Source organism: Passer domesticus, chromosome 7 (assembly GCF_036417665.1).
Source record: "Passer domesticus isolate bPasDom1 chromosome 7, bPasDom1.hap1, whole genome shotgun sequence".
Classification (NCBI taxonomy): domain Eukaryota; kingdom Metazoa; phylum Chordata; class Aves; order Passeriformes; family Passeridae; genus Passer; species Passer domesticus.
In genome coordinates, this window is record NC_087480.1 from 48011063 (window position 1) to 48038943 (window position 27881).

Below are 27881 nucleotides of genomic sequence, written 5' to 3' on the forward strand. Positions count from 1 at the left end.
ACCTTCCCACACGTATTTGTCTCAATTAGACACCAAATACTGATGGGTTTACCTGTGGCATTTCCGTATGGTAGAGAATTTTGCTCCAAGAGACACTACTACTCTAGAAAGAAACAAAAGTAACAGAAATTATTAAAATCTCATGGTTTGCAAGAGGTCTAAATCAGAATTCCTGTTCAGAATCAGTAGGAGTTAATTTTCAAGCTTGGCCTGGCTAAAAAAGCATTGAAACCAGCAGTTATTAGATTTAAAACATTTTTTCATTCCTGTATTGAAAGGAGATTCTCTTGCAAAGCAAAATGCCTAACACTAATTGAATCCAACTAGAATATGACAATAAACTGGTGCATAAGAATTGGGGATGCAGAATTCCATTACAACCTATAATCTGAACAATTGTATGCTCATCTATACAACTACTTAAATGTAGGGAGACAGTGCATATTTGGTTAGCAAAATGCAGTGCTTAATTTAACATAAAGGCTGATTTGCAGTTGAAAGAACTTTTATAATTACTAATCAAACTGAATTAGTCTCTTTTCTGGAAAGCAATTAAAGGAAAAAATACAAGGCAAGGTTAAAAACAAGTCGGAATGTATGTCCGTACTTTGTGTCAATCCACCTAGATGCAACTTAAAATCTCAGCATACTGAGAAATTGCCCTAAGTTTTCAGAGGTGACTAAATGCACAAGACACTCAGCAGAAGCCATGTGTGCCTCAGCACATCTGAGCTCTACAACTGTTGGGAACAGAACCACATGGTTTATGTTTCACATTTGGTTTTGGTTATTTAAATAACATGCATTACACCTGCATCAGTTCACAATAAGTTTATTTTATGTGAAGAAAAGCTTTGCCATTAATGAAAAATTTCAGTAGAAAACAAGAAAGTACCTCCTGCTTTCAATCTAGATTACTCAAAAGTAGAAGCTTGTATTAGTGAAAACTTCAGTAGAAACAAATCGGTAGGAAACGTTCTTGGCACATGAAGTAAAAGCTTTAAACACATTAAGTTTGAATAGAGTATTGACCGTGCAACCATGCTGGCAGAAAAGCCAGTTTTTAATGGCTGGTATTTGTCCCTCAAGACAATAACATGGAAGACACATAAACCTGCTTACATAACGTTAATTGTATATAAATATGGTGTTGCCATAATTGACAGTCTCTATTCCAGCCAACCATTTAGTTTAGCAGTTCTAAATAAGTAATAGGCACTTTGCCTTTCTGATTTCCCCTTTCACCCATCAGCCAGTCTGAATCCATGCCAGGGATACTGTACACTGTTATCACCTACAAAAAGAGAAACACATTATTATAAACTTCATTTGCAGGAAAGAGAGTTAGTCTATCTTCATGTGATTCCCAGTGTCTTGGAATTGAGATTAACCAGGTTAAACAGAGCATTTAATATGATCATCCATGGAACATAATCTAATGCTCATAAAAATTCTTTCACTGGTCCATGGAACAGACACAGTATCATATTTTAAAGTACCTTTTTTCTGTTGAAATTCTATTCATTACTGTTTATTTTCTATTATGTTTTATCTTTAATTTGTATATCCACCCTCACCCTTAACAGGCAGCCTAAAAGAGACTTCTGCATGATAGAAAGACAGATGGTGTTGATGTGCTACATCTTCACAGAAAATCTGAGCCCACAGTTCTACCTAAGCCACTCTCTGGATAAGAAAAAACTTAAATAAAAATACTGAAGTAATGCACATTTAAAAACCCAAAAATCCTGAATATTCTTTTTTAAATTTCTTCAGCATTAAGCTACATTCACATTACCAGGTGAATGTAATTACCAGGTGGAACTCTGTTCCAGCACTGCGCTTCACCATCTATCTCCATCTGCTTTGTATAGACTCTCTTACAACTGCAACTGAACTGGAACAGGAATAAACGCAGCACAACCTTCACAAAGCAAGAAGTTGTATTTTCATATTCTTCCCACATTGCAATATTCAGCATTTGAAAGACTAATCATACTGAAAATAGTGCTAAAGGGTTGGTGAAAAGTAGACAGCAGAACTGCATCTTGACTGTCCAGCAAATGTTCTTGCAAGCTAAGATGGTGTCACAGATGTTGACTCTCACTACAGAATATGAGGATATACAGGTACAGGACAATGCTCCAAGGGTATTACTGAAATTTAGTTTTAAAAAATCAACTACACAGACTTTTTGATGAAGCCTATCTTAACTGGCTACTCACAAACATTCCCATTTTACTTTCAAATAATTAAGGTACATAGAAAACTCTTACCTCATCTGCAAGTAGAGATAATTCACTGCTGTTTGCAGCATCATAATCATAGAGAACTCTTGCTTTTCTGCTGCCACTTGATGACTTCAGTTCACTGAGGCCTGAAGTAACCATTGAATTGCTTACTGAAGGCAATGAAGCAGAGGCTGAGGCCAAGACTGAGGGAGAAGAAACGCTCTGCACAGGAGTTGTGGAAGACTGATTGTTGTTAGAGAGGAAAGTAGATGGAAAGCTGTGAGAGGAAAAAAAAAGAAAATACTTGAGTGAATCTGTTTTACATAGGGCATTATACATGCTCCCATGCCTAAATTAGCATTCTTATTTTTATCAGCAATAAACACCAGTAAATAGCAGCAAGAGAACAGCACTGAGCGTTCTATAACGTAAATAAAGATACTTGTTCCTGATAAGTAGCATAAATCAAATCAGTATCATTTAAAAGGAATACTGCCACTTTAAAAAACCCTGGATATTTGTCTCTTTAAAAAAGGCAAAACCAAGAAAGCACTGTTGGTCAAATTTAATTCAGACTGTACTTTGATAAACATTTCTTTTGACAGCTCTGCCAGGAAAAGTAGCCTCCACCTCCTCCTGCTCATTCCTCAATTATGTGGTTACACAAAAGATTGTGCTGACGAACCAGATCAGGGAAATATAATACAACTTAAAACCACAGCCTCCCTCTGAAAGCAAGAAAAACCACACAACTATTTTTGTAATCTAAATCAGTTCATTGATTCAGCTAACTTCATGCTGTAAAGCAAAAAATATTTTTACACTAAAAATGAACTTATACCAACTTAAGCTCCTCATTTCTAGGTCAGGCTGCTACTTGCTCAGTGCCAGCCACAGTGCTTGCCAGACCCTCCCATGAAGTCAATTAAATTCATTAACCTGACTGAAAAAGAGGGGGAAAAAGTGTATAATATCCTACTTAGTTAATGAGCTCAGTCACAAAAAACTGTTATGAGTGACAGAGCAGATACAAGGGAAAGCACAGAACAACATGACTGAAAAATGGAAGGAGCAAAAAGGAGAGTAAAGCAGCAAGAGATTTTGGGGCAGTGGAGTAGGAAGAATGGATCAGCAATGACAAGCTCTGAGAACAGCTCATGCCACTCTGCCATTCTGGGATGCAGTTCTGTGGCAGACTAAACTCATTTATTTAGCAGCTGACGTAACAATTTCTTGTCCCTTTGCTGCCTTACTTGGTTCTAACACCCATCTGGATTTGACCTTAAGGGTAGGTCAACAGAAATCTTAAAAAGTGACAGAGCTGATGCAGTAAAAAACAGCCAGCAACTAGGAGTCAGACTGAGTCATGATGACCTGGAACTGTAGTTGTATTTCCTTCCATTCTTTTGACCAGTGAATTCCCACACATAACTCCCCTCATCAGTCCTTCTACATGGATGCCTCTTCATTAACATCTGGGATATGGGCATATTACCTCCCCCTCCTTTCCTGTGTCTACTCTTTTGACATAAGGAGGATCTATCCATACCATGCATATGAACCCACCAGAAAACAGCCTCATCCCACCCCTGCCCACACCACCTGTGCTCTCCAGTCAGATTTTTTTTCTGAAGGTGCAGTTCAGTGGCAACTGTAGCTATGTAAATCCAGATCAGCATATTCCCATAACCATGTCTGCAGCATTATTGGTGCTCATATGATCATAAGAGGAGCTGCTTTAGGGAGCTGATGCAGGTAAAAACCAAACCCATCAATGCAACAACTAATTTTTGGTTCATGTGACAGTAAATAGTGGGAACAAATGCAGCTCATATCTGTAACAGCTGCAGCAGTCCTGCACACAAGGTTCCAGGTTCACACTATACTTAACCTGGTAAATGCACAGTGCCACCAAACAGGGTAGACCCACTCCTAACCCTTTTTTGCACAAACGTTCATTCTCCATAATTTGAGTCAGATCTAGCAATCTGCTGCTTTTGATTCAACAACCTGAACTAACCAAAAATCAGGAAGATAACTAACTTTCCATGAGAATAGCTTTTTAAACATGTTCATCTTGCAGTCACAATTGTATCTGACTGAAAGGAAAGAGCAGCAGTGTAATATGGAGGACAGCACTAGCCCCTTGACAGTCAGAGCAAATTGCATGTAAAAACTGGCAAGACTTTCAGGAAACTGTTCTGAATTTAGGCAGCAGCTTACTACTGTGCAAAGGAGGAAGTCCCATTTGCCACTGTGGCTTACCTTGACCCCACTTGAGCTGGTTCAACTCACCAAGAGAAGGCAACTCCACCAAATGTTGTTGTTTTTTTGGTTTTTTTTTTCATTTGCTAGATTAGTTTTTCAAAGTAGTTCATCATATTCACTGAACAAATCTAACAAGCAGAATAAAGGGAACCAAAACCAGACCCCACATTTCTGTAGGTATAACTCAGCTGTGCCTCATGATGTATTTATTACATGATTAGTTGGCATTCAACCAGAGGGATTTAGTTTTAAATGACAATCAGCTGTTTCTCAATATTGTTAAATGACTGTTCAATATACTGCTAAACCTGTTCTCAGTTAACACAGTAATTACCTGTAAGTTATTCTGCTCAGTTCAAAGGGTCACTGGTTTGTAGTCAGTGAAACAGAAAGCCAAAACCTTATAACCAGCCTGTCAATCAGTGGAGCATTAAGTCTCACTCCTTTTGCAAAGCCATATGTAAGGCATTTTTCTGGAAGGCTTCAGCTATACAGAGATTGTCTGGTTCAGGGTTTTTTATTTTGAATGCTTGAGTAACAGGAATCTCACAGCTTGTAGAGTAAGATACTAGTAATAGATAATCTGAAAAAATTATGCCACAGCTTACATTTGTTTGTCAGGGAAGCTGAGAAACTGCAGAGCAAAAGCAGTTATCAGGAAGGAAAAAAGCAGCCAGAGTACCAGAATATTTGAAATAGATTTGTTTAGTTGATTCTGAGAAACTGAAAATAAGAAAAAAGGGAGATTTAAAGAATCAATCCAGCCTCACAGGAGGGGAAGGAAGTGCAGAGATAAGCAGCTGGTGCTGCCATGAAGAGAAACATCCATAAAAATATGTCTATTTATATAAAGAGGACTGAGTACAAGCTTTCCTCCCACCTTCCTTACAGTTGCCTCTGAAGAGTACATCAGGAAGATCAGTGCTGAGTTTTGGAACCAGGAAGAGGTGTATGCCCATTCTGACCCAGGTAAAACATCATAAGCATCTCCTCTGAAAACCAGGTTTCTTTTTCAAGCAACAAACTGATCTCACTGAGAGGCTGAATGCCTCTGGTCCATCAACAATCTCAACACAAAACTCAGTCCTTCACAGTTCTTGGCTTTTATGTGAGAATATTGCACAACACCATTCTTAGATGTGTGAAAAGCTGTGTAACTCAGCACTACGTGCTAACCAACAGAGCACAACCAACATCTGAGCTGCCTAAGTTGTTTATTTGGTCTGTATGTGCCCACATAACCTCAGGAGCACAGAACACAAAGCCTACTCATCTGCTTATTTAGTGCAAGGGCTACACACCACATCCCTATAAATGGAAGCAAGGAGCACAACCTGAGACCCTGTCCCAGTGCTCTGTTATACTTCAGTGGGATTTCCTTGCATGAGGAAGGAAAGACACACCCAACATTTAATACCATAATTATTTTAATCCACACAGGCAGAGAGACGTCACTGTTAGAGGCATTTAGAATTTTGCAAAGCTTCCATGCTTTTGTTTTCTACCAGTCATAATCATTTTACTAAAAATGCTAATCAGATCACAGCCACACAAAGATACATCCTTCTGTTTTCCTAAAGGCACTATTTTCTTCAAATACACTTTTTTTATACTTGGTAGCAACTTACACAAATTCTAAACAAAAACAGCAGCTCTGGGACAAGCTATACATCCTAAAGCAGAATTTAAAGAGGAACATGTTCTTCCTTAGAATAAGGGTATTATGTTTAAGGCTGTTTGATAAATACACTAAGATAAGAGTATACATTTTAAAAATCCTCTCAAAATAGTTGTGTAAAAATATTTCACTTAATTTCTAGTTTAAAAGTTGCTTTTCCTTAATACTGTAAATGTTTGTTTTCAAGTTTTCAATTCCATACCTTGTATTTATGTGCTACCATATTTTATAGTTGACTATCTGGAATGTATTAGACTGGGATGTAACTTTAAAGATGCAGCTTTTTTCAGGTCAAAGTTTTAAATATTTTAAATTACAATTTAGTAGTTTAGTCTTCTTCAAGATAAAAAAAAATCTTTAAACTACACATTTAAACAAACTAAGGAAATCAAATGCCACAGGAAGTTGCAAGTCAGGAAAAGGGTAAGACTCAAGAACACTTTTGTTTTTACTTCCTTGTCAGGGAAAACATAAACACAGATATCTCAGAGACAGTTACCTAGAACAGATACCACAGTAAACTTCTAAGTACAGACAATTCTTCAGTGCCTACACTCATGTAAATAACATGATCTGTGTAACTCCAGGAAATGGTGATTTGTGAAGAATTACAATAGAGAAACTTTATGAAATGTAAGTATGTAGATCTCTCTACATTCCCACCCATCACACAAATAAGATTAAGAGCACAAACTAATGTCAGCTTCTTCTCTCACTTTAAAAATGCTAAACCCATAAACAAGAGAAACTTTTTCATTCTACTGTGTGTGCTCTGCATAATAAACAGGATTAAGTAGATTTCTCTCTATACAGTATCTATGCTAGCAACTCAGTTAAGAGTGAAAAACAGTTTCATCAGGAAATTCACTACAGGTTGTTATCTGATTAAGAGGCAACAGGAATTTATAGGAAGTATAAAAACTTTTCCCACATTGCAAAGTGGTTTAGTAGCATAAGACAACTGAAATACTGAGACTACAACTGAGACTACAAATAAATCTCTAGAAATTTCTTTTTTCACATTAAATGAGGTTACCAAGAGCTCACCTTCTTCAATTACACAATCTATAAAATCTCAGTAGATCAACTCTCAAAAAGCCTTAGTGCTGTGTGTGGGCTTAGGGAAGTAGTTGCACTGGGTAATTACATATTAATTACCTGAGAACAGATACACTTCCTTTCAGTCCAGCATGCCTGTGTGTCCACCACTGTTCTATCAGTGTAAGTTTTCCTACTATTCAAAAGCATTTATTAAAAACTGAGCTTTTTCCCAAAGTTTATACAGTATTACTACCTTCCAAGTTGTTTCTGGAGATCCAACATATATTGGTAACATTGTGCATAATAGGTCATCTGAGCTTCCACAAAGTCATTCAGACAGCGGAGATGATGTGCCTGTAACACAGCAAAGAATTCAAGAGTTTAGTCTACAGGGGCACCCAGGTGCATTAGAAGGAGTAGGCACCTAGTCAGGTGCTAATGCCACTACTGGCATTTAGGGATAAACACCAGATAGGCAGAGTGCCTGGATTTACCAGGCAAACAGGATAAAACGTCACAAAAATTAACATACTTGAGCAAACGTTTTTGTGGTTTCAACACTCAATTGATCTGATGAATAGGAAGCTGGGTATAAAGAATGAAAATGAAAGCTCCTGCATTCTGAAGGTTTAATGGAAAAGTAAAGTTAAATTAATGGATATTAAATTAGAAATTAAACAAAAACAACCCTTGTGGTTTGATGCTTTAATGCACTGAAGTGAAACCTCATAGATCAGAGTTCCCAAGAAGTTTACTGCAGCTATTTTTAGAAGGCACCCTGATATTGACTTTCCTCCTCAAGACCTTTTGGGTACTCACATGTGTGCTGCTGATGCCTTCCAGCAGCAGTCTGGTAATCTCTGCTTGACGGTCAAACTCACTCTGAGTAATTCGCACCTCCTGTTCGGACTGAAAGCAAGAATGCACATCAGGTACAGTGCTCTGTGCCACACCTGCCCACTGCAACAGCCCCACTTGATGCAGAACTGCTCATACAAATGCACAAATCACAAGCTTAGGTGTTTGAAATGGTTTTTTTCTTTGCAGATCTCTACTAGCAAAACAGGAATTGCATTCTGGGTTCAGAAATGTTGAGGCCCTGTGTACATAGCAAGCAGCTTACTATCAGACATCTGCTACATATGCAAAAGAAAGGCATTTCTTTGCCAGCAGTATTACCCCACCTCTCCCAATAACAAACCAAGTGTTCACTGGCACAACCATGTCTGCACCTGGGGTTTAGTCAGCATACCAATGGCAGCCAAGAGTAATGTAATTTTTTTCTATATACGAACTTATCAGGTCCCTGATTAAATAATTCAGGGTAAATCTCAAGTTATTTTTGCAAGGTAACTGCACAGCAATCAGCTGTATATAAACCTTTGATGTGAAGTTTTACCATTAATTTAATGTCTTATACTGGCCACTAAACTACTACAACTATTTCTGGAGCTTGTAATCAAGGCATCTTTGAAATAAATAAATCTGAGCTATACACAATGTTCCAACACTTGGCACTACAATTAGAGTAAAACTTCTATTACAATGATGTAATACAAGTTCCATATTTCAATAATTCAAATTTATTCCTTGTTACATATAGTTGTCAATGATTTTTAAGTAAGTTATCAGTGTTGCACTAGTTTTAAATTACTTCAATCTAGCACAGCCAAAATTACTATAGAATACTTTTTTGATGGGGAAAGAAAAAAATTACACTAAATACACATATACAGAGTATGTGCTCTTAGAGTCATTGCTCTACAACAGAATGTTCTCAGCCTGGAATTTAGATTACCTGGCCTCATTTAGTACTTTGTTTCTTAAACCAAACCCATGGGCAAAAATCTACATTAGGTCCAAGATGCAGCAAAACTATTCTCAGAAAGGAGGAATATATTTTCAGGAAAATTACTGAGGTGACACCAGTAAAACACTGGTTTCAAAAGCATTTTATGTTTGCAACCATTCTGCTCTTGCAGCCAGCTAATGTTAATCAGTATGAAAAGTCACATGGAACCTCAGAAAAGGGCACAGAAGAATGACACAGTTACCTAAGAAATGTTTTTCCATCTGAAGTCACTGCAGCTGGAAGGGCTTACACAGTAATTAAACACTGAAGAAGTACCTAAAGAGAACTGTGTGCCTCTTACTCAAAACTGAGATAGCAGTGTTTGTATCAAGTTTCTAATTAATTAGGTCTTCAAAGCTTGTTGAGGAAAGAATCTTTGCTTTGAATTTTCTGATTAAATTTGAATTAGTATCAGTGAAATGCATCTGTCAATCTTTGAGAGAAATGTAAGAACAAACAGATGAAAAAAGCTAATCTGATAGCCAAGAGGGGAAGAAAAGCAGCATCTTAATTTTCTTTTTAAAACCCATCAAAGCAATAAGTAACTCATTTATCTGGAGAGAAATAGTTTTGTCTCTTGCTTCTCTAAAGTCAGCAGTTCCTAATGTGTTTCTGTCTCCCTGTCAGGTAAGTAAATACAGGAGAACAGGAACTTACAAGAAGGGGGACATATCCATCAGAATGATTTTATTTGTTTCAACAACATTCTAGCAAATTAACTACTTTCTGTAAGAAAAGGAAAAGTAGGTAATGTGGTAACACATTAACTTAGTACAGAGTGACTTAAAATATATTTACAAAAGCCCAATGTACTGGTTTTATAGAGATTTACATTAACTGAATTGTGATGATGTCTTTAATGAGTTTTGCCCATCCTAATTTCAGTACTGCTAAGTGAACAGTAGCAGGACAGCATATCTATTCTGCACCTTGAGGCAAAAGTGAAAACCAGCTGACTTTTAATCTGGGAAGTTTATGGCCTGATCACCTTTATTTCTGAACAGAGTGGAGAGCTCAAAAATACAAGACTAGACTTTCCAGCTGCAGCTGTATTGTGTTTTTAGGACCATTAAAAGGCCTCACTAGGTATGTCTCATGAAGATCCCTCAAAATGGTACTTGCTCTGCAACTACAGAATATGACCCCAGGTTTTGAATCTGAATATTCACATGTAAATAATCTCCCCAGATTTAACACAGGAGTACAGGACCTTTTAGAAATTCTGTGCAATCCTGCAGTGAAGGGACAACACACATAACAGCATATGAAATAAAATCACCTTGCTAATATTGTTTTACCAGACATGCTTTTAGTATAACGCTGGTAGTGGATATACAGCTGTGCCTAGTATTCAACATTCCTTCTGAAATGCAGAGTTAGAGGAAGCTAAACTGAAGAAAGTTTGTCATTGCCACCATGCACATGTTTTATTTTAACTCAAAAAAAAAAAAAAAAAAAAAAAACCACACAAAAAAACCCAACAACTGTAATTGAGCCAGAACGACTGGATGGTCTGAATTCCTTGCTGGGAAACTTATATTTACATTGAAAACATTTATGAATCTCCTCCTCTAACTCTCAAACACAGAAGGACAGATTGCCTTTAGAAATGTGGATGGATTACTGCTCTGTTGGCTGCACATAATGTTGTAGTTTCTTCTCAATAGTCTCTGCTATTTATCTACTAAATAAAAAGAAGACCTTGAATTACATCATTTATTACAAGAGCTAAAGTTTTTTGTCTTCTTTATGCTATAATTAAGCACTTAATTTCTTCTTTCCAAGCCATAATCTTTTAAATTTCACTACCCTTAAAATTGCTTGTCCTTGTCTCTGAAAAGCAGATAACTTCAAGATTAGTTTTCATTACAGTAGTATTTTTTCCCTGCCATTTTTTCCCCAATACAGGACCAGCACACAGGTTTCCTGCTTCCAAATGTTACCTTACTTAATTCATTAAATAATTCTCAAACTTTGGGATCAAAGTTGACCTCACCCTCCTTTTACAGTTAACCCCCCCTTTTACTTTAAATGCCTCCTTCCCTCTGAACTCACACTCATTCTCTCCTGTGTACACCACAACTCACAGAAAACTGGAAGAGCAACTCCCACAACTCCTAAAATTTCACTTGAAGCTGCACATCCCAGCTTCTCCCTACACCTCCCACAGCCTAGCTAGTTCCCCATTAAAAACCATACTCCAAAGCCCATTCTCTCCTTCTATTGACATAATTTTAATTACCCCTCCTCTACAGAAATCCACTGAGAAACCCCTCCCTCCCTGCTAGCACCACCCCTCACAGCCTGCTGCCAAAGCTGGTTTGTCAGAGCCAGTGAGCCTATGAACAGCCCTTCTCAAGGGACCACAGCAGCCACTGCCCAGCACCCCATTAGCTCCTCTGAGTTTGTCCCTGGGCAGGGGATGGCTCAACAGAGCAGGCTGCAATGCCCATGCCAAGGCTAGTGCTAAGCTTACAAACAAGCTTTCAGGGCAGGTGCAGTTTTCAGATGTGCCTACCCCCTAAATTAAGCTGCTGAAGATCTAGTGACACTGGGGAGAAAGGTGAGGTGTTCCATGCTCAGGGTAAAACTTGAATATCAGTGTTTTCAGGAGAGTTTAGATTACTAGACCCCAATATTTCTGAAAATTTTCAAATAAGCTTGTTCTTATAAGGATATCATGCCAGTAAATTTTGAGAGAAGTCCTGTAGTTGTCCTTTGTATCTCGTCCCATGAGAATCATATGGTAGTGGTACTAAGTGACAGCCACAAACAGCTTACTACAAAACAAGCCCCAGGCATTGCTTTGCCACTGAAACCTGAAAGGGCCTGGAGGGGCCCAGTGTACTCGGATGTAATGCACCGGGCTGCCAGCATCAGACTGAAATCAACAACATATCCCTTATATCAGTAATATCCCTTATTACAGTAGACCAGCACAAGTCATGATTTCAGAATTCTGCGATTTTAAAATTGTTTACTTACTTTTGTCACTTCCTCAGCCCATATCTAGTCAGCATTAAGAGTGGGGGAGGAGAAAATAAAAACATACAAACTTAAGACATTGGTGGTACTCTATTACAGTATATATACTTTCCTGTCCTCAGAACTTCACAGGGATTTGAGGAGTGCTACAAGTCAGTTGCCCAAAGCCCTTCATACACAATGAATCCATTATGAATATGGATAACATTACAGCTATGAAACAAGTTAGATACTGAAGAGAGTGTGACTTGTAGAACTCATGTATTACAAGAATCTACTTAAAACAAGCTATTACAACACAAGACATAACTACTTTAAAAAATGGCATGAATCAGACAAACCAAATTACCTTAGGAGGAACTTAAGTTACCTTAATGTGTTATAATAATGGAAAACTATGGAAATCTATTCTCATTTTTACACTGAAACAGATGAATGCTTTCTCTTGCTAATTTCATTACCAGTTTTCTATTTCACAAGCACTTTGATTGAAACCTAAATTTAATTGAAACTGCCACAGAGGTATCTCATATTGAATATTAGAGTAGTAGCAAGCAGCACAGCAAAGTCATAGAACTGCAAGGGATTTAGTCTAAAAGTTAATTACTTCAGCTTGCTCTTTCAATTCCCTCTTGCAATGTGGTTCTATAATTGTCATCTTCTGCCTTTGTAAGATGATGACACAATCAGGAGCAGGAAGAAATGTGCATAAAGGTTGCAGGAGAAAACTGTAACAAACAAGTTTATTTGCTCATTTTTTTTATCTGATCACAGCTGAGAAATCTGGAACTCTAAATTGAGATGAGACCCAATATGCTGAGCAGATCCAAATCCCAACCAGAACAGGCTGGACAGCACAGTCTATGCTGTACAAAACTAATTAATCCCTTTCTCTTCCACTTTCACAACTATAGTACAAAAACCAGCTGCACTAGGGAGTCTTTGCAACCAGTTTAGGATACATTGTACTCTAAGTTAAGCCATTAACTTCAGTTACATTATTTAGTTGCAGTTCTTTGTAACACATTGCTTGAAGGGAAAAATTTCTACATATTCCTATCATTTCATGTAATTCACTTTAACTCATATTAAAAAGATAGGAAAATTAAATTCCTTTCCTCTAATAGCTGAAAATAATTTCAGAAGTGAAAAATTAACTCCTTTGTATCCTAAGTTTACATTGATAAAATCACAGAAATTAGAATCCAATACTGTGTATTTCAAATTATCAGAAATAATCTGATAAAAATAACATCCAGTGCTGTACTGACATAAGTGTATTTTTTCCATTACACCAATCCATTTTCAAATGGAAAACAGCAAAATGAACTGGATAGCAAGAGGAAACATTTGACAGGAAAATGAATGAACACAGGAGGCCAACAAACCTTTAGCCATTTTACATGCAGCAAGTTGAGCATGTAAGAGACATTTACCATAATGTTATTCTCTTCAGGCTGAGAGATGTTTAGTTGCTTAAGTGTACAGATAAAAAACAAAAGCAAGTTACAAAACTGCAAATATAGCAGGTAACTAGATTATCAGCACAAAGTACTGCAAGTTTAAGCTAAACAAGACTGTGAAGTGAAGACAGATAAATAAAACAGTTTAGATTTTTATTTTAAACACTGAACTAAGCCGTTTCAGTTGTACAGTAAGCAAAGGACAAGTAATTTTCAAATTATTTTTCCTAGTTATAAAAATATGTAATCACATGTAGATAAAATTTAGCACTTTAACCTGTCACAGAAAATAGTAAAGCATAAAAATTTGTGTCACAACTCAACACACTTCAAATAACCAGCCCTGTTTGTTAGGTTTCTTCCTTCATCAGTAAAGGGAGACAGCAGAACCTAACCCATTTGCATCACACCTATATCCAGGTTAGCTATATTGCAGAGGATAAAGAAGAGCTGCAATTTTGTTATATCTGCTGGCATTCTACAATCTGATATTTCTTATACATGCATATTAATTTTAATTACATTTTGACAGCAAAGTATAAGCAAAATAGTGAAGAGGTTTAGAGTTTCATGCTCTTCTAGCACTAAATTATGTGCATAAAACTCCATACTTGCTGTATGAATACTTAGGATCAAGCAGTAGCAGCAGCAACTGGCACCAAGCTCTGAATGATTGCACCAGTGATGGAATTAAAACTTCAGTATAATATATACATACATACATATATATATATATAAATTTTAATATCAGGCTCAAGTGGAACAATTCCTTACGGTCTTTTCATTGCTTTAGAAAGTAAGGTCCATACTTGCTACTACACCACAAAGGAAGCTAATAATAAAAACACTTTTTTTATTAACTTAACTCTGAACAAAGTCAAGCAAAGGAATTGTTTACTATCCAATGCTCCCCCATCCATTGCTCCAAAATTGCACTACTTGCTGATCAACACCTTCTCTGTTCTCCATAGTCAGTCTTACAAATTAAGAAAGCTTGAAAAATACAGAAGTGACTCTTTTTGCATAGAATTTACATAAGGGAAAATGCATGCATAGACTTAAAAATACAGATAATTTAAATACAGAGGGACAGTGCATGACATGGACTGACACACAAGGGCAGAACTGTCAGGTAGAGATTATGTTGGTTTTTAGATGGATCATGATCGCAAAGATGCGACGCACTTCAAAGCTCAAGATGATGTCTCTCAGATCTTTCAGGACAAACGTGTATTCTGAAAAGCCAGCAAAATCTGTCAGTCTTTCTTCTGCTCTCCATCATGTACACTGTCCCTGTGTATTTAAATTGACTGGATTTCTTTATTTGCACGACCCTTACTGCATTAACCTTCACAGAAGAAATCACTTCATTGTCCATCATTAACTGCTGAACCTTTAAAAATGAAGTCAAAAGACAGCTATGAAAATACTGTAAATATATCCTGATGAAACTACATACAGTCAGCAGTCCATTCCTTCACTTAGAGCATTTTAAGAGTTTAAAAAGCAGTAACTTTTTTTTTCAATTTAATCTCCTTGAATAAGCATTTTCTGAGGGAATCAGAATGGTTAAGTCATGTGAGTTGAAGCAACTCACCTCTGTTTGGTGGTGTAAAATAGTAAGCAACACATAAAGAGAAACCACAAATATTTTTGACATAGAGAAGTTAAGTATAGATAGGTTCATCAGTTGAGAACAATTATACATGCACATCAGTACTTGCAGAGATTCAAGTATTTGTATTTACACCCATATTGGCAGGTTGAATCAATTAATTTTTGACAGTATAGGCTCATCTACTATAAAACAAGAAGACAGTAAGTCTAACTTGATGGAATATTTAAAAGTAGAAGACTAACACCTTGATCAGTAACTCACTTCTGTTTCCTTGTGTTCCACTAAGGCATTTCTTACAAAAGTACCTAGAAAACAACCAGGGTAAGAAGCTAGGACTGGAAACACAACCAAGCAGTCAAGTTGATAAATATGTATGAATAAGTCTGAAAGCTATGGACCAACTGAAAAAACCCCCTCTACTTACTGCAGCTCGAGCTTCTGCAACTTTTGCTTTCTTCAGTCTGGTTTTTGCAGCATCCAAATCCAGTCTTTTATTTTGTAACAGTTTACGTTCTTTCTGAAAGTGAGTTAGGTTAGTTTGTGAGAATGGGTACACATACAAGCAAAAGACTGTCTACTTCGAAGTGCTTTTAAAGAAGTATCCACATAAAAAAAAGTTCTTCAGTTGAAGACGGGCAGAATTAGATCCTAATTATTCTCACACAGCTTATGTTCAATATGCATACTTCTCATAGAACAATAGTTAACAAACAAATGCTTTCATCATTATTTTGTTTTTAGCTTGGCAAAAAACCAGAAAATACTCCAAAGGCACAAATTTCACTTTATTTTTTTCTGTATTACCTGGAGGAAAGTAATAATGCACCATTATCTACTACTACATTTTGAGGACTGACAGTTAAAATTGCTGTGAAATTCTGAAAAATGTACAATTCAACTTACAGTAATAGTTTTGTAGTCTCCTTCAATAAAGTTTCTTAGGGGAGTGAGAAAGTTTATAGCAGAAGTTTGAATGAGTTCTCTGTCTGCCGCCCCAATTCGCTTTTGTGTTTCTCCACATTTAATGAGTGCATTTCCTGAAAAGAAAAAAATATGTTAATCATATTGTTCAGGGAGGAGGTTAACAAAACAGGTTGCTACAGTCAGGAAAGTTTAGGCCAGCAGTTTGAAAAACAATCCAATGTCACAAAAAGGGCCTTCAAAAGAAAGAAAATAATGTGCAATAAACACAAACCACCCTCCCAAAAAAAACCACTCCAAACCCCCCAAAACTAAACACCAAAAAACCCCAACATAAAAACAAACACACACCCCACACCAAAGTAAACATCCACAAAAACAACAAGCCAAACCATTTTTATTATAATCAATCACAGGTCAAGGCAAGATTTCAATGAGACCACATATTATGGCAACTCCTATTTCAGAACTGGACATCATACCTACTTATTTTAATCCAACAACTTCCTCTCCTACACAACATTCTTAAGACAGGAGTAGTTGATAGCAAGGAAACAGCTTATTAAGATTTTGGAAAATAATGTGCTTTTCCTCGTCCCCATCTACTCAAACTTCTAAATATGCATTTGCACATTAACCGAGCTTTGAAATTTAGTTGCAAGTTGAGCATTGAAACTGAAGTTAGTGTATCAAAAGGAATTTCAACAGCCTGATACAGCTTAGTTAGAAAGGACACCAAGTATTCAGAGAAGACTTCACCACACCACATAAAACCTTAAGTCTATCTATATGCTAACATTTTATCGTATTTGCCCGAACTCAAAAAATTCTACAACTTAAGGGACCGTGTGCCTGTAAGTGCAATTCTGCTTGATGTTGAAGAGCAAGACTTGAGACTGATGATCAGAAGGAAGGCCACAGATACATAAAATCACATGGAAGTAAGAGGAACAAAGCTTGCTGTTATTGATTTTGGCATAAGAATTCTATAAAACATTTGCTTTTTTTTTTTTTAAATGTGTTTTCCTTTTTTGAAAAAGGACATCATTATTTACAGATACAAGGAACTCATTCTTCACAGAACAAAATTTCTCTCCCACAGTAATTTTGAAGAAAAACTTGAAGAGAGTGAACTATCAGAGTTGGCATATCATAATAAATTCAGACACCTGCATTTTTCAGTTGTTTAAATTAAATCAACAGCAGAATTTGTATCGGCAACTTAAAGAGTTGTAGAGAAGACTAGAATTAGACTTTAAAATTAACAGCAGTGTAAAAATATTAGAGGTAATACCCCCAACCATCTTGTCATAGGTATATAAATTTACTAGAGAAGGAATAAAACTTAAGACTTGTTCCACACTACTATCCTTACCAAAATATTATATATTAAGAAAAGCAGAAATATTGTACAGCTAGAAAGGTTTCTTACACAGAAGTCAATTTCAGGTAACATTTTCATTCCCAACAACAAATAAAATCAATATATACTGTCAAATGTGCAGACGTTTTCCTTTAACAAGGAAACTAAACTCCAAAAGTAGCTGCTCTGGTAAGATAATTACCCATCCATGAAGATGGATACCATTGATCTCCTAATGCTCAGTTATACAGCAAGTCAACTCAAACTGATACAAACGTCATTAAACAGTTTTATCTAGAGGAAGACAAGAAATATAACTTCATATTGTTTATAAAGCCAGTATCTGTGGGGTTTTTTTACTTCTTACCATAGGCTGTTCCTGGGCCAAACTCATTCCCAGCATCAATCATATACTGGCCTAGTAACTCTGGGTTATTCATGCGACTTGGTGCTTTGCGGTCCAGCTTCTCGTAGACAAATTCTTCTATTCTGGCATCTAAAAATGTTTATTTGAAATAATTACTGTCATTTAAAGCACAAGCTAGAAAGAGAAGCAAACAAATAAGAAAAAGTAACGCAAAAAAAGAATTTCAAAATCCAGCCATTAAACTCAACATTAAGTGAACAAGGCTAAGCTGGAGATCCTGTTCCTGGAAACTGACCATGTTCCATGTTTGCCATGCCATGTTCAAATGCTTCCTAGAGCCATCTGGGAAAGTGAAAATTTACACTTTTCTTCTCCATTAGCATAGTTTTATGGATTTTCAGAATTTTGACCAGAAGTCTCCACAGTAAGAACAATAACAGAACACTTGTCCTTAAAAAAACCAGTCTTTTGTTCCCCCTCCAGAAAAAAAGACCAAAATTGTTCACTATGATTTGCAGTAGGAATTAAGTTCAACAACTACTCTAAGTCCCCTATTAAGATATTCTGAAAGTTCAATAGCCCCAGAAATTATATCCTCCTCCGCATGCCCCATGCTCCCTTGAAACACTCTGAAAGAAACCATTAAAAGTTATTAGAAAATGTTTCATTTCGTGTTCTCGTATTTCCTTAGTCCGAGCAATAAAATTAGCAGAAAACTGTGTCGAGAATATGTGAGCATTACTACCCATCTATCACAGTACTAAGCCACAGGGAGCTTCTTAGGTGGAAAGGCCTCACACACCTCAATGGGGACTCTGTAACTGAAAAAGCAAACTCCTCAAGTACAATACCCAATTTCTCTGACCAACTGCTTTCATTTCTCACCTAGCTGGCTTTATTTATACAGTCAGTAACAACTAATTTCAGCCTACAATAGTACAGACAACCACAAAGAAGCTTTCCAGTGAACAAACCTGCCACTTTAATACTACTTGTTAATTAGACAATTTTCAACAGCAGTGGATTAAATAACTACTCTCTCATGAAGGTCACAAAAATTCATCTAACACAGACAATTATGGGTACTAGCGCATTCCCTGGCAGCAAGAGTGAACTAGAAATTATCAAAAGTAATTTGTTTTCTTTATTCAAGCCATAATATTTATTTTTTACTAAAGTAATCTAAAATTATTGGACATGGGTCTGATCTACAGGTACAATTACAAATGGGACTGAAAGTGATTTTTCCTCCCCCAGACAGGGTCACTCCATTAACAACCACCACAAGCAGCTCCCTGCAGCATGTGATCCTTCTCCCAAGTAGGCCAGCAAACAGCTGAAGTTACATTCACAAAGATCACTGCTCAATGCTGAGTATTTTTAGCCATAAAAAATGGACTGAAGAGCAGAACTGAGACACTACTATATATCCTCCTTCTACTGAAACTTCTTTAAACACTTCCACTAGCCTCCAGTCAGTGCTTCAATATTCAAAGTTTACAAGTTTCTGAAAAAGTCCAAGAGATACTACAAATACTGAATTGAATGAAACAGACAACTATTTCCTCTGGCCTAGACAAAAGCAGAAATCTGAGCTAGAATATTCTGCAAGTTCTACTGCATCCTTCCCACATGACTAGTTGGTTTATTTTTAAAATACTATTCTTATGGAACTAAAAGATGCAACACACTTTCAAAGTAACACTTCAAACATCTCTCTAATAAAGAATTTATCCACTTGGCATTAGAGAAGTGCTAGCAGTGTATGATTTACCTTTAGTAATAAATTTTAGCTCAATACATAATTACAAGGAGAATATTTTTTTCAGTGCAGAGGTAGTAGCACTTTTATGAAATTATCATTTGAGCAAACTCAAAGGAGGTTTAGATTTTTTCAGTGAAGTAGTTCACCCACTGACTAGACACCAGGTCTTGACTTAAAATCTAGATCTATAAACTAAGCAAATTCCTATAGCTCTAAACTCTAGTACAGCTGCAGGATGAGTCTGAAACTTATGTCCTCATAGCAGCAATTTCAGAAATAAATAAAATTAGCACACAATAAAACTTCATTACTTATGCCCATTGTTTTTTTCTGTTACTGTTACAGTAAGAGACTCAACAGTGATGCAATCATATTTGACACTTTTTTGTATTGCTTAAGTAGAGTGCTAATTCTTCAGTAATGGAATGATTAAAGACAGGTATTGTAGTTGATCTTGCCTGCTTCAAGTGGATTGGTATTGTGCAGAGAGTTTAAATAATGAAATATTCTTGAACCACTATATCTACCCCATGAAGAACTTCAGAGTTCTTACAGCTATCCAAGATATCTGGAATTAGAATGGGAACAGTTTAAAAAGCTCTGTATAAAGTTTTCCCCATTTGAAAGGTTCAGGAAGTATCAGCAATTGGCAGCATCTCCAGTTCCTACCAGCTCTTCAAAATGTGCTTTCCATAACTGCAGCCTTCAAATTTTAAAACTGCTGTATTTAGTCATTAGTTATAAAATAGCTATTGCAGGAAATATTTACATTGACATATCTATAATTCAAAAGTTGAAAACAAAAACCCGAAGGGCTCCTTACTTGGATTTGGCTGTAATAATACTTCTGTTTGCTTCATTATTTTTTCTGTCCACAATTTAGTGCATTCTGCTTTGCTGAGAAGGTTCTCCAGATGAGCATCCAGTTCAGTCTTCTCCGCCTGACCAAGCTTTTCTTCTGTGAACTGCAAGTTAGTCAGGTTAAAAATATTCAGTTCACAGAAATAATTTTCCAGAACAAATTTAAAACAGTCACTTATATTAGTTTGAGATGATATTTTATAAGATATAACCATCCCCCAGTCATCAGTAAAAATCTAAGGACAAATTTGAAAGCTATTAAGTTCACCAACACATCCATACTATCAGATAAAAAAAGGCAGAAAAATACGCGAAAGGTTATTTGTAACATTATGAAGAAATCCTCTGCTTAACTTGGTACTGAGAATTCTCATGTGAAGCATTTTGTCCAATTCTGCAGTGTTCTCTAAAACATTAACCAAAATGGAAGTCCAGAGGTAATAAAGAAAATTAAAATATTACTTCGATCTTGTATATTTTGTAATTGTTTGTCAACTAACCTCATCTAAAACCTGAAGACAAAACAAATTCCGATTGCAGCTACCTTGAATATATTGAAAAAATGTCCTGTCCAGAGGCAACAGGACAAAAATAGGGAGTTTAAACTTCAGTAAGAAGATTTAAATTATAATTAGACATTAAAGAAAGCTTCTAAAGACAAGGATTAAAAGCTAAAACTAACTTTCTTGGGAAGCTGTGAATTATATATCTTTGGAAGTGGGGAGTGTGTTGGTTTTTAGAATAGGACAAAGCAGTGTCTCATAAATGCTTTAGATGTCCTGTTATGCCTTACAGAAACAGTAAGACCACCTCAGCTGTCCTGTGATTTCAGTGACCATGAAGTACAATATAACTCCATTTAGCTAAATAAATCCACCAGACAATTCACTTGACTCGATACAAAATTCATGCCGTTTTACTAACCCACAAGCAGTTTGTTTTCAATCCCACATTTCACACCAGGGCAGGAGCAAAGCCGGAAGCGAGGGCTTCTCCTGCCCCTTCCGAGCAGCAGCTCCTCCCAGCCACGATCCCATCCCTGCAGCCCGCTGGTCAAAGTCAGGCATTCCCAGGAGGATCTGCCTTATGACTGAGTCACTAACAAATTTACCACTTAGGAACTTAACAGGACTGGAAGCATTCTGACTGTCCAATTTCATTCTTAAGTTCTTTGGTGGTCAGTAAGAAACAGAATACAATAGAAGTAAACTGCATTGTCCAAGTTTGTTTTCATTTCTGTCACATGTAGATTAACCACATATTAACTTTTATAGCATACACATCTTGATAAATGCTTCTGGCATTTGCAGTTCTACATAAAAGCAAACTGCAGTCATGAGAAAGTTCAGCTGCTGTATAGGAAAGAACAGAATTTATTCATAGATCTACTACTACTACTATTTAAGAGGCTTTTAAAACTATGCCAGGTGTTCTCAGAAACTTTGTACAGATACTTTACAATAGGTGTGGAATTATTTTTTACTAATTACAGATAAGAATATTTTTATATAAAATTATTAATATTTCTTATTAATATTTCCATAAATCCTCTCAGAAGTGTGAAGATTGCTAAGTGAAGACCACAATGTTAGATTTCACACATACACTTAAATGAAATCACAACGTCCCATCACAAGATCTTACAATGAAGGGTGAAACTGCATCTCCTTTTTTTCCCTTGTCCAACAAGAAAAGAAAAAGCGGAGGCAGGAAAGCAAGAGTGGGTCTGGGAAGCAGGTAGATGTGGAAGAAGCCAGAAGCAGTGTGGGAAGCATAGAAATGCCTCCACCACAAAGAGAAGCTATAATGACTGCTTCACCTTCATTTAAATTTGAACAATATTTTTGACGAGTTCGCATTTTCAGAGCTCCGCTGTGCTGCTGATCATTGGTTCTGCTTGAATATTGAGATTTAGGGCAATACATCAGACTGACCAGACCACATAATAACGCTTACCACATTCCAAACCTGACTGTGGAAACCAAAGTGAATTACTATATACTGCTTGGGTGCCCATCTCCATACAGCAAATCTGTTCAAGTTTGATTATATAAGGAAAGGGGATTACGGCTCAAGACAAGCGCTAAGGAACAAAAGACAATTCCAGTGCCCTTACTGCGGAGAAAGCGGAAGACCAAATCTGAAACAATGGGCTATCAAACTAGCTTTAAAACGATACTAAAAGTAAAACAAATCAAACAGCCTAAGCAGACACATACCGGACTTTCATGTGTCGCATCAGAGCTCGATTTTTACCGATCAGGAAGCGATATGAGCACGTTTCTAGCAGCCGGTAAAACCCAGGTGCTCATTTCAGGGCGAGACACACCTTTGTCCCTTGCATGCACAAAGTCCGGCCGTACCTCCCGGCAGCTGATGCCTGCGCATCTCGCGCTCCCAGCGCTGGCGCCTTCTCCCCTCTCTGCCCGCCTGACCTTGGGCTGTCTCACCCCGCCAGCCCCCCGAGGCTGCTGTTGTGCAGCCTGCCTGGCGAACCGCCGGGCCCGCCCAGCCCGCGGCCCAAGGGGCCGGCTGCAGGAGACCTCTCGCAGCAGCCCATCGCCGCCCGGCCCGGCCAATGCTCCGGCCTCGCCCCCGCCAGCACAGCCGGGCCTGCCGCTCCCTCCGAGCCGGGAGCCCGCGGCGGGCCCGGCCCCTCCCGGCCCCCGGGGCGGAGCCCAGCGCCCCGGCCGGCGCCCGGCGCCAGGCCCAGCGGGGCCCGGCGGAGCCGCCCGCGGCCTCGACCCCGGCTGGAGCGTCCCCGCGTGGGGCCGCCCCGGCAGAACCCCGTCCCGGCCAGGCCCCGGCAGGGGAGGCCGGTTCGTACCTGCACAGCGCGGCTCAGGAAGGTGCCCGCGTCAGCCGCCAGCTTCTTCACATTGAAATCCATGATGTTCATCTTGGGCGGGGGCGCTGACTCAGCCCGGGCACCCGCGGCGGCGGCGGCCGCTCCGGCCCGTCCCTGTGGGAGCCGCCGGGGGCGGTGCCGGGCCCGGCCCAGCCGCAGCGGATTGGCGGGGCCGCGGCGTCAGCCCAGGGCCCGGATCGGCCGGGTGAGCGGCACCGGCCGCCGCCCCGCCCCGGCCCTAGACTGCCCTGGCCCCGCTCCGCCCCGGCCACCGCCCTCCGCAGCCCCGCTCCGCCCCGCTCCGCCCCACGCTGGCGTGAGGGGACGGCGGGCGGGGCCGGGTGCTGTGGCCGGGCTGACCGTGGTGTCCCGGCGGAATTTTCTTGCCGGCTATCCCCGAGCGTTATCGGGGGCCCCGAGGCTGCGGCTGCTTCGGGGCCGGGTCAGCCTGCCCGCTAGCGAAGGAGGCTCGGGGAGCCGGCCGCGGCCTTTGCTGTGAAGACTCGCTAGCAGGGCGGGCGGCACCGGCAGAGTCCCCTCGGGCGGGCGGAGGTGACCCCCGGGCCCGTCTGTCGGTGACCCCCGGGCCCGTCTGTCAGTGACCCCCGGGCCCGTCTGTCCGTGCCGCAAGCGTGGAAATGCCGCCGCTCGCAGGGACCGCGGCCCGGCCTGACCCGGGGGCTGCGCCCCTCCGACCCGGCTCTTGAGAGGACAAGTCTCGCCTCCCCTCCCTTTCCTTGTGTCTTGAGTTTAGTAAGTCATACCTTGTCTTCACGAAAAATAGTTTTCGGATAAACTGTCAGAATGTAAACTGGGGATGAATTTTTAAGCAGTCGTTCAGAAAGAAAGCGTTTATTAAAAGACGTTTGGATAAACATATACTGAGATGCAACTAGGCATTAGCACCAAAACATCACAAAGAGACGTTTTGAGAACCTTGAGTACAGTAGCAAAACTCAATAGCTGTAATCAAGCAAATCAGGAGAAGGTAGTCTCACTTTTAGTAATTTCCATTATTTTAACATCTCTCTGTATGTATATTGAATATTCAAGAAGAAAAGAAAGGACCTTTGACATAGCCGGGAATTAGAAAACATTTACATTGTGGCATCATTGGTAGCAGCTTAATATACCCAGCTTGAAAATAATCCTGGTTGTTCAGTAAAGTAATTTATTTCATAATCCAAATAGTGAGTAATGTGTGGCTGAATTTGATAAAGTCAAAGGAAATCCTATGGCATTGTGACAAGAGGTGAATTCCAGAGAAGGGAAATAGCTAACAATCAAAGCAATCTTGCTTACATGCCGGTCAGATTCCAGGAATTAAAACCAAAACAAAACCCAGGCTGTGTACAGTTCCTGTTGCACCTTTTATCCTGCTAAGAACAGGGCCTGAAAGCTATTGTGTGTGTGTGTGTGTGTTTCCTTTTCTTGAATAATTTTACCTTTTTCAGCTTGTCTAGTTTATACATGGGTATAAATGTTTGCATATAAAAGGTATATGACAAGTTTTTTTCTATTTCCTAAAATTAATGTTGTTGGCATACAGAAGTCCGAGGAGTCTCTCTTTCAAGGCCCAGTACTATATGACCTGATGAAAGCTGATTACAGTCATGTAAGTGCTTGTTAAAATACATTGTGATATCAATTTAGTATATGTGAAAAGACATCAACATCAAAAATTTTAAATTTGGATCTACAGATGCAATTATTTCACTTTATAACTTCCATTGCCACTAAGTTCCAGCAGTTCACATTGGTGGATTTCCACAAAACGAGATGCCCAGCAACTGAAAGCAGTGGTGCCTGAGCTTGTAGCAGAAGCACCAGCTCAGCTGCAGTGCCCCAGTAATGCCCTGGCTGTGTGGTGTTTTCAGGCTGGAGTGAACAGCCATCAAGTTGGTCTAACTCTTCCCAAATCAATACACTGCTCTCTCTTCCTGAAACTTGCAGCCTGCTGCTGCCCATGACATTGAGCCTTGCCTGCCAGAGAGGAAAGTGCTGCTCTCTGTTACATTGCCCAGTGTCCTTGGTATTGCTTTTCCTTCCGAAAATGGCTGGCTGGAAGAGGAACAAGACTCCCATCCTTTAAGCCCCCATGGGTTAGAGTGATCTTGTAGGATTTGGAAAACCTACTTTTAGTTGCTGCCTTCCTGAGGAACCCCAGAGTGGTACTGCTTCTTAGGAAAATGCCTTATGTAGCAAGTATTTCCACTACTAACAGATGGGTTGCTTGGCACTGGATCTGGTGTTTCAGTTCTCACTTTTAACATCCTTCCCCTTTTTATGAATGCTAAGTGCTCAGAATGTGAGTGAGAGGGAAAAAATAAATCTCCAGCTAGTGATTACTACACTTATTCAAGAGGAAGATCTGTTATACTGCATGATCATACATTTGACCTAAAACTCTAGTTCAGATAATTTTTCCCATTTTGTATTTCATTTATAAATAAATTCATTTAATGGATCACAACCTGGATTTCCATGCTTTTGAAATTCTGCAGTATTCTACTATTCTTAAACACTACTGTGTTTCTCCCTTCCTTGTCATTCTCTTTCTTTGTGTGTTGTAGGCCTGTTATGTACTGTTCAGGACAAACTCTGGAAATTTTTTTGGCATTCTAGAAGGTGTTAACAGCCTTATTTTGGAGATTGCTGTTGCCATTTTGAGAAATTACCACATAGAGGCTGTCTGCCTAGTTCTTATTGGAAGCTTCAATAGCTGGTTCTAGTAGGAAATCAGGTCCCTCTCTACAAGTACTCTTCAGACCCAAAAGCACTGTCAGGATTTGGGTTTGGGATAAAGTGATATATCTGGCCCAGGTATGGAAAGCCATACCTTAGCACAGAGGCTTAGTTACAAGCCAGATACTGACATAGGGAGTGCTGAAGGTGAATTCAAAGCATGCACAGTGTGTAGAGATATACATCAATGCCTTCTGAGAAAATCAGTTGCAAGGGCTGGGGAGCTGTGCTGGAGGAACAGCATCAAACAGTAGCTCGAAGTCTGGGGAAGGTCACTTGTAAAAGTGCTGGAGCCATAAGATTGTCAGGCTGAAGAATTGTCTCAGGCTGAAAAAGAAATTAAAGCCTTCCATGTGCACAATCTCTGAGAATTAAGAGGTGGGTGACCACTGTACCAGAAAGTATGGTGAACAACGTAACTTTGCCTACTGTCTGATTTTCAGCCTTTCTTGTAACATACCCCAAAAGAAGAAATAACCTTTCATAATATTTTACTGTGGGATATAAATGGACCCTGAAGCATCCCTTCCTATGAGTAGAAACAGAATTTGCACAGAAAACCCAAACTAACCAATGAAAATTATGTTAATATAAAGGTTTAGAGTGTAATTAAAATATTTTGATGTAAAGAGTAATAGCTTAGATCTGAAATGAATCCCAGTACTGCTTTTTGACAGTATGGGAAGGTAATGTTTACGCCAAAGGCTTTGGAGTCAAAGATTTGAAAAATTCAATCCCAGAAATGCCTTCATAAATCAGTTTATATCCTGTGAAAACACCGTAAAGGAAGCAGACACACTCTGGTAGCACATCTAATCCCAATAATGTAGTGCCCTTGTTGGAATTCATACCCATTTAATTCTGTAATACACTGAGGGTCACATATTGTGTCACTGTGTGTATGTACACCACTTCTATTCCCACTCATGATTATGTAACTGAAGCATATATTTACATAATATATTTTTTATTAATACTTAACATATTTGTGTAATCATTTAATGCAGTTTAGCAATGGGAAATTAAGAGTTTTGGCAAAGTCACAACCGGCACCAGCCACGACCCTGCAGAACTCCAGCTAATACTTTGAAGAATAGTAGCAATCCTGGAACCAGATTTTCCAGATAAATGTGTGTAAATTTGATTTACCATTTATTGATGTATTGAAAATATATATAAAAATAAAAGGAGCAGAATCTCTATTTAATAATCAAAACTTATTGTACTAAAATAGGTAAGGGCATTTGTTTGTGTGTGTCTGTAGATTCTTTGACAACATTAACAACTGTAAGCTTAGCTTGATAATAACTAGGCAAAGATTATAAAATCAGTAATGCCAGCTGCCTGGCCTGTGTACAATCAGGCTTTCATGGAAAATGTGGGGACTGGATTTGACAGAGCCAGAAAGCAGCTGTTCTCAACAGCACACTTCCGCTCGGAAACTGCAGCGATGTGAGGGACAATTCATGCTCCTTTTCACATTAGTGCACCCTTTCAGTGGTCCTTGTGGCAGCTGTTGCTGTGCTTCCCCTAAACACTTGAACTGGAGTTGTACTAGGATTGCATGCAGCAACTGGCAAAACATTCAGTAGGCAAAAGTCCTGATATTTCAGGGAACTGGACTAGGTATAGCATATGTTGTTGTCATGGTCTTTGTCCTTTCCTGGAGCACGAAGGATAATAATTTAGTCCCACACCCCAGCTGTCTATCTTAGAAGAAGTTGGCTATCTTATACTTGGAGGAAATGACCCCTGTGGAAATAGAAATAAAATTTTTGGGCTTCTTCCTTTTACTATGCAATTATAGTTTACTAACTGGAGGTATATTTGCAGCTTTACCACTTCCCTAATAGTGACTGTGAGAAAGTTGTTTCA

The 27881-nt window shown here is 38.8% G+C and overlaps 2 protein-coding genes across 11 annotated transcripts in view; one reads left to right on the forward strand and one right to left on the reverse strand.

Moving 5' to 3' along the window:
* Positions 1-816: 816 nt before the first annotated feature.
* SH3GLB1 (SH3 domain containing GRB2 like, endophilin B1) lies at positions 817-23523 on the reverse strand. 5 transcript variants are annotated; one of them, XM_064428408.1, is made up of 11 exons: positions 23241-23523; positions 20376-20517; positions 17788-17916; positions 16040-16173; positions 15561-15653; positions 13444-13530; positions 12056-12079; positions 8038-8127; positions 7472-7572; positions 2277-2508; positions 817-1294 (listed from the first exon to the last, which is right to left on the reverse strand). In XM_064428408.1, the coding sequence occupies exons 1-11, from the start codon at positions 23310-23312 to the stop codon at positions 1187-1189; spliced, it is 1212 nt and encodes a 403-aa protein (XP_064284478.1). In that variant the 5' UTR covers positions 23313-23523; the 3' UTR covers positions 817-1186. The 5 variants fall into 5 exon arrangements, with proteins under 5 accessions (XP_064284478.1, XP_064284479.1, XP_064284482.1 ...); XM_064428409.1 differs by having other exon boundaries at positions 13492-13530; positions 23241-23521; XM_064428412.1 differs by lacking the exon at positions 23241-23523 and adding an exon at positions 22633-22766.
* Positions 23524-23602: 79 nt separating this feature from the next.
* The window catches only part of COL24A1 (collagen type XXIV alpha 1 chain), a 171784-nt gene continuing 167505 nt past the window's right edge, over positions 23603-27881 (forward strand). For 2 of the 6 annotated variants that reach the window (XM_064428386.1, XM_064428391.1), the window contains exons 1-2: positions 23603-24014; positions 24811-24876. Coding sequence is in view for 2 of the 6 variants with exons in the window: in XM_064428391.1 (XP_064284461.1) it covers positions 24856-24876 (21 nt within the window). In the remaining 4 variants the exon portion in view is untranslated. Of the gene's footprint in view, positions 24015-24039; positions 24877-27881 lie in introns of those variants that run through there. The other 4 variants (XM_064428379.1, XM_064428382.1, XM_064428383.1 and 1 more) reach the window with 4 other exon arrangements.

Coding starts and splice junctions, on each gene's coding strand:
- SH3GLB1 (XM_064428408.1), bottom strand. CDS start 23,312: ATGAACATCATGGATTTCAATGTGAAGAAGCTGGCGGCTGACGCGGGC. Junction 12,080..13,443: donor TGCATGTAAAATGGCTAAAG/GTTTGTTGGCCT, acceptor AATGCTGACTAG/ATATGGGCTGAGGAAGTGAC. Junction 7,573..8,037: donor AAGGCATCAGCAGCACACAT/GTGAGTACCCAA, acceptor GCTGTGTTACAG/GCACATCATCTCCGCTGTCT.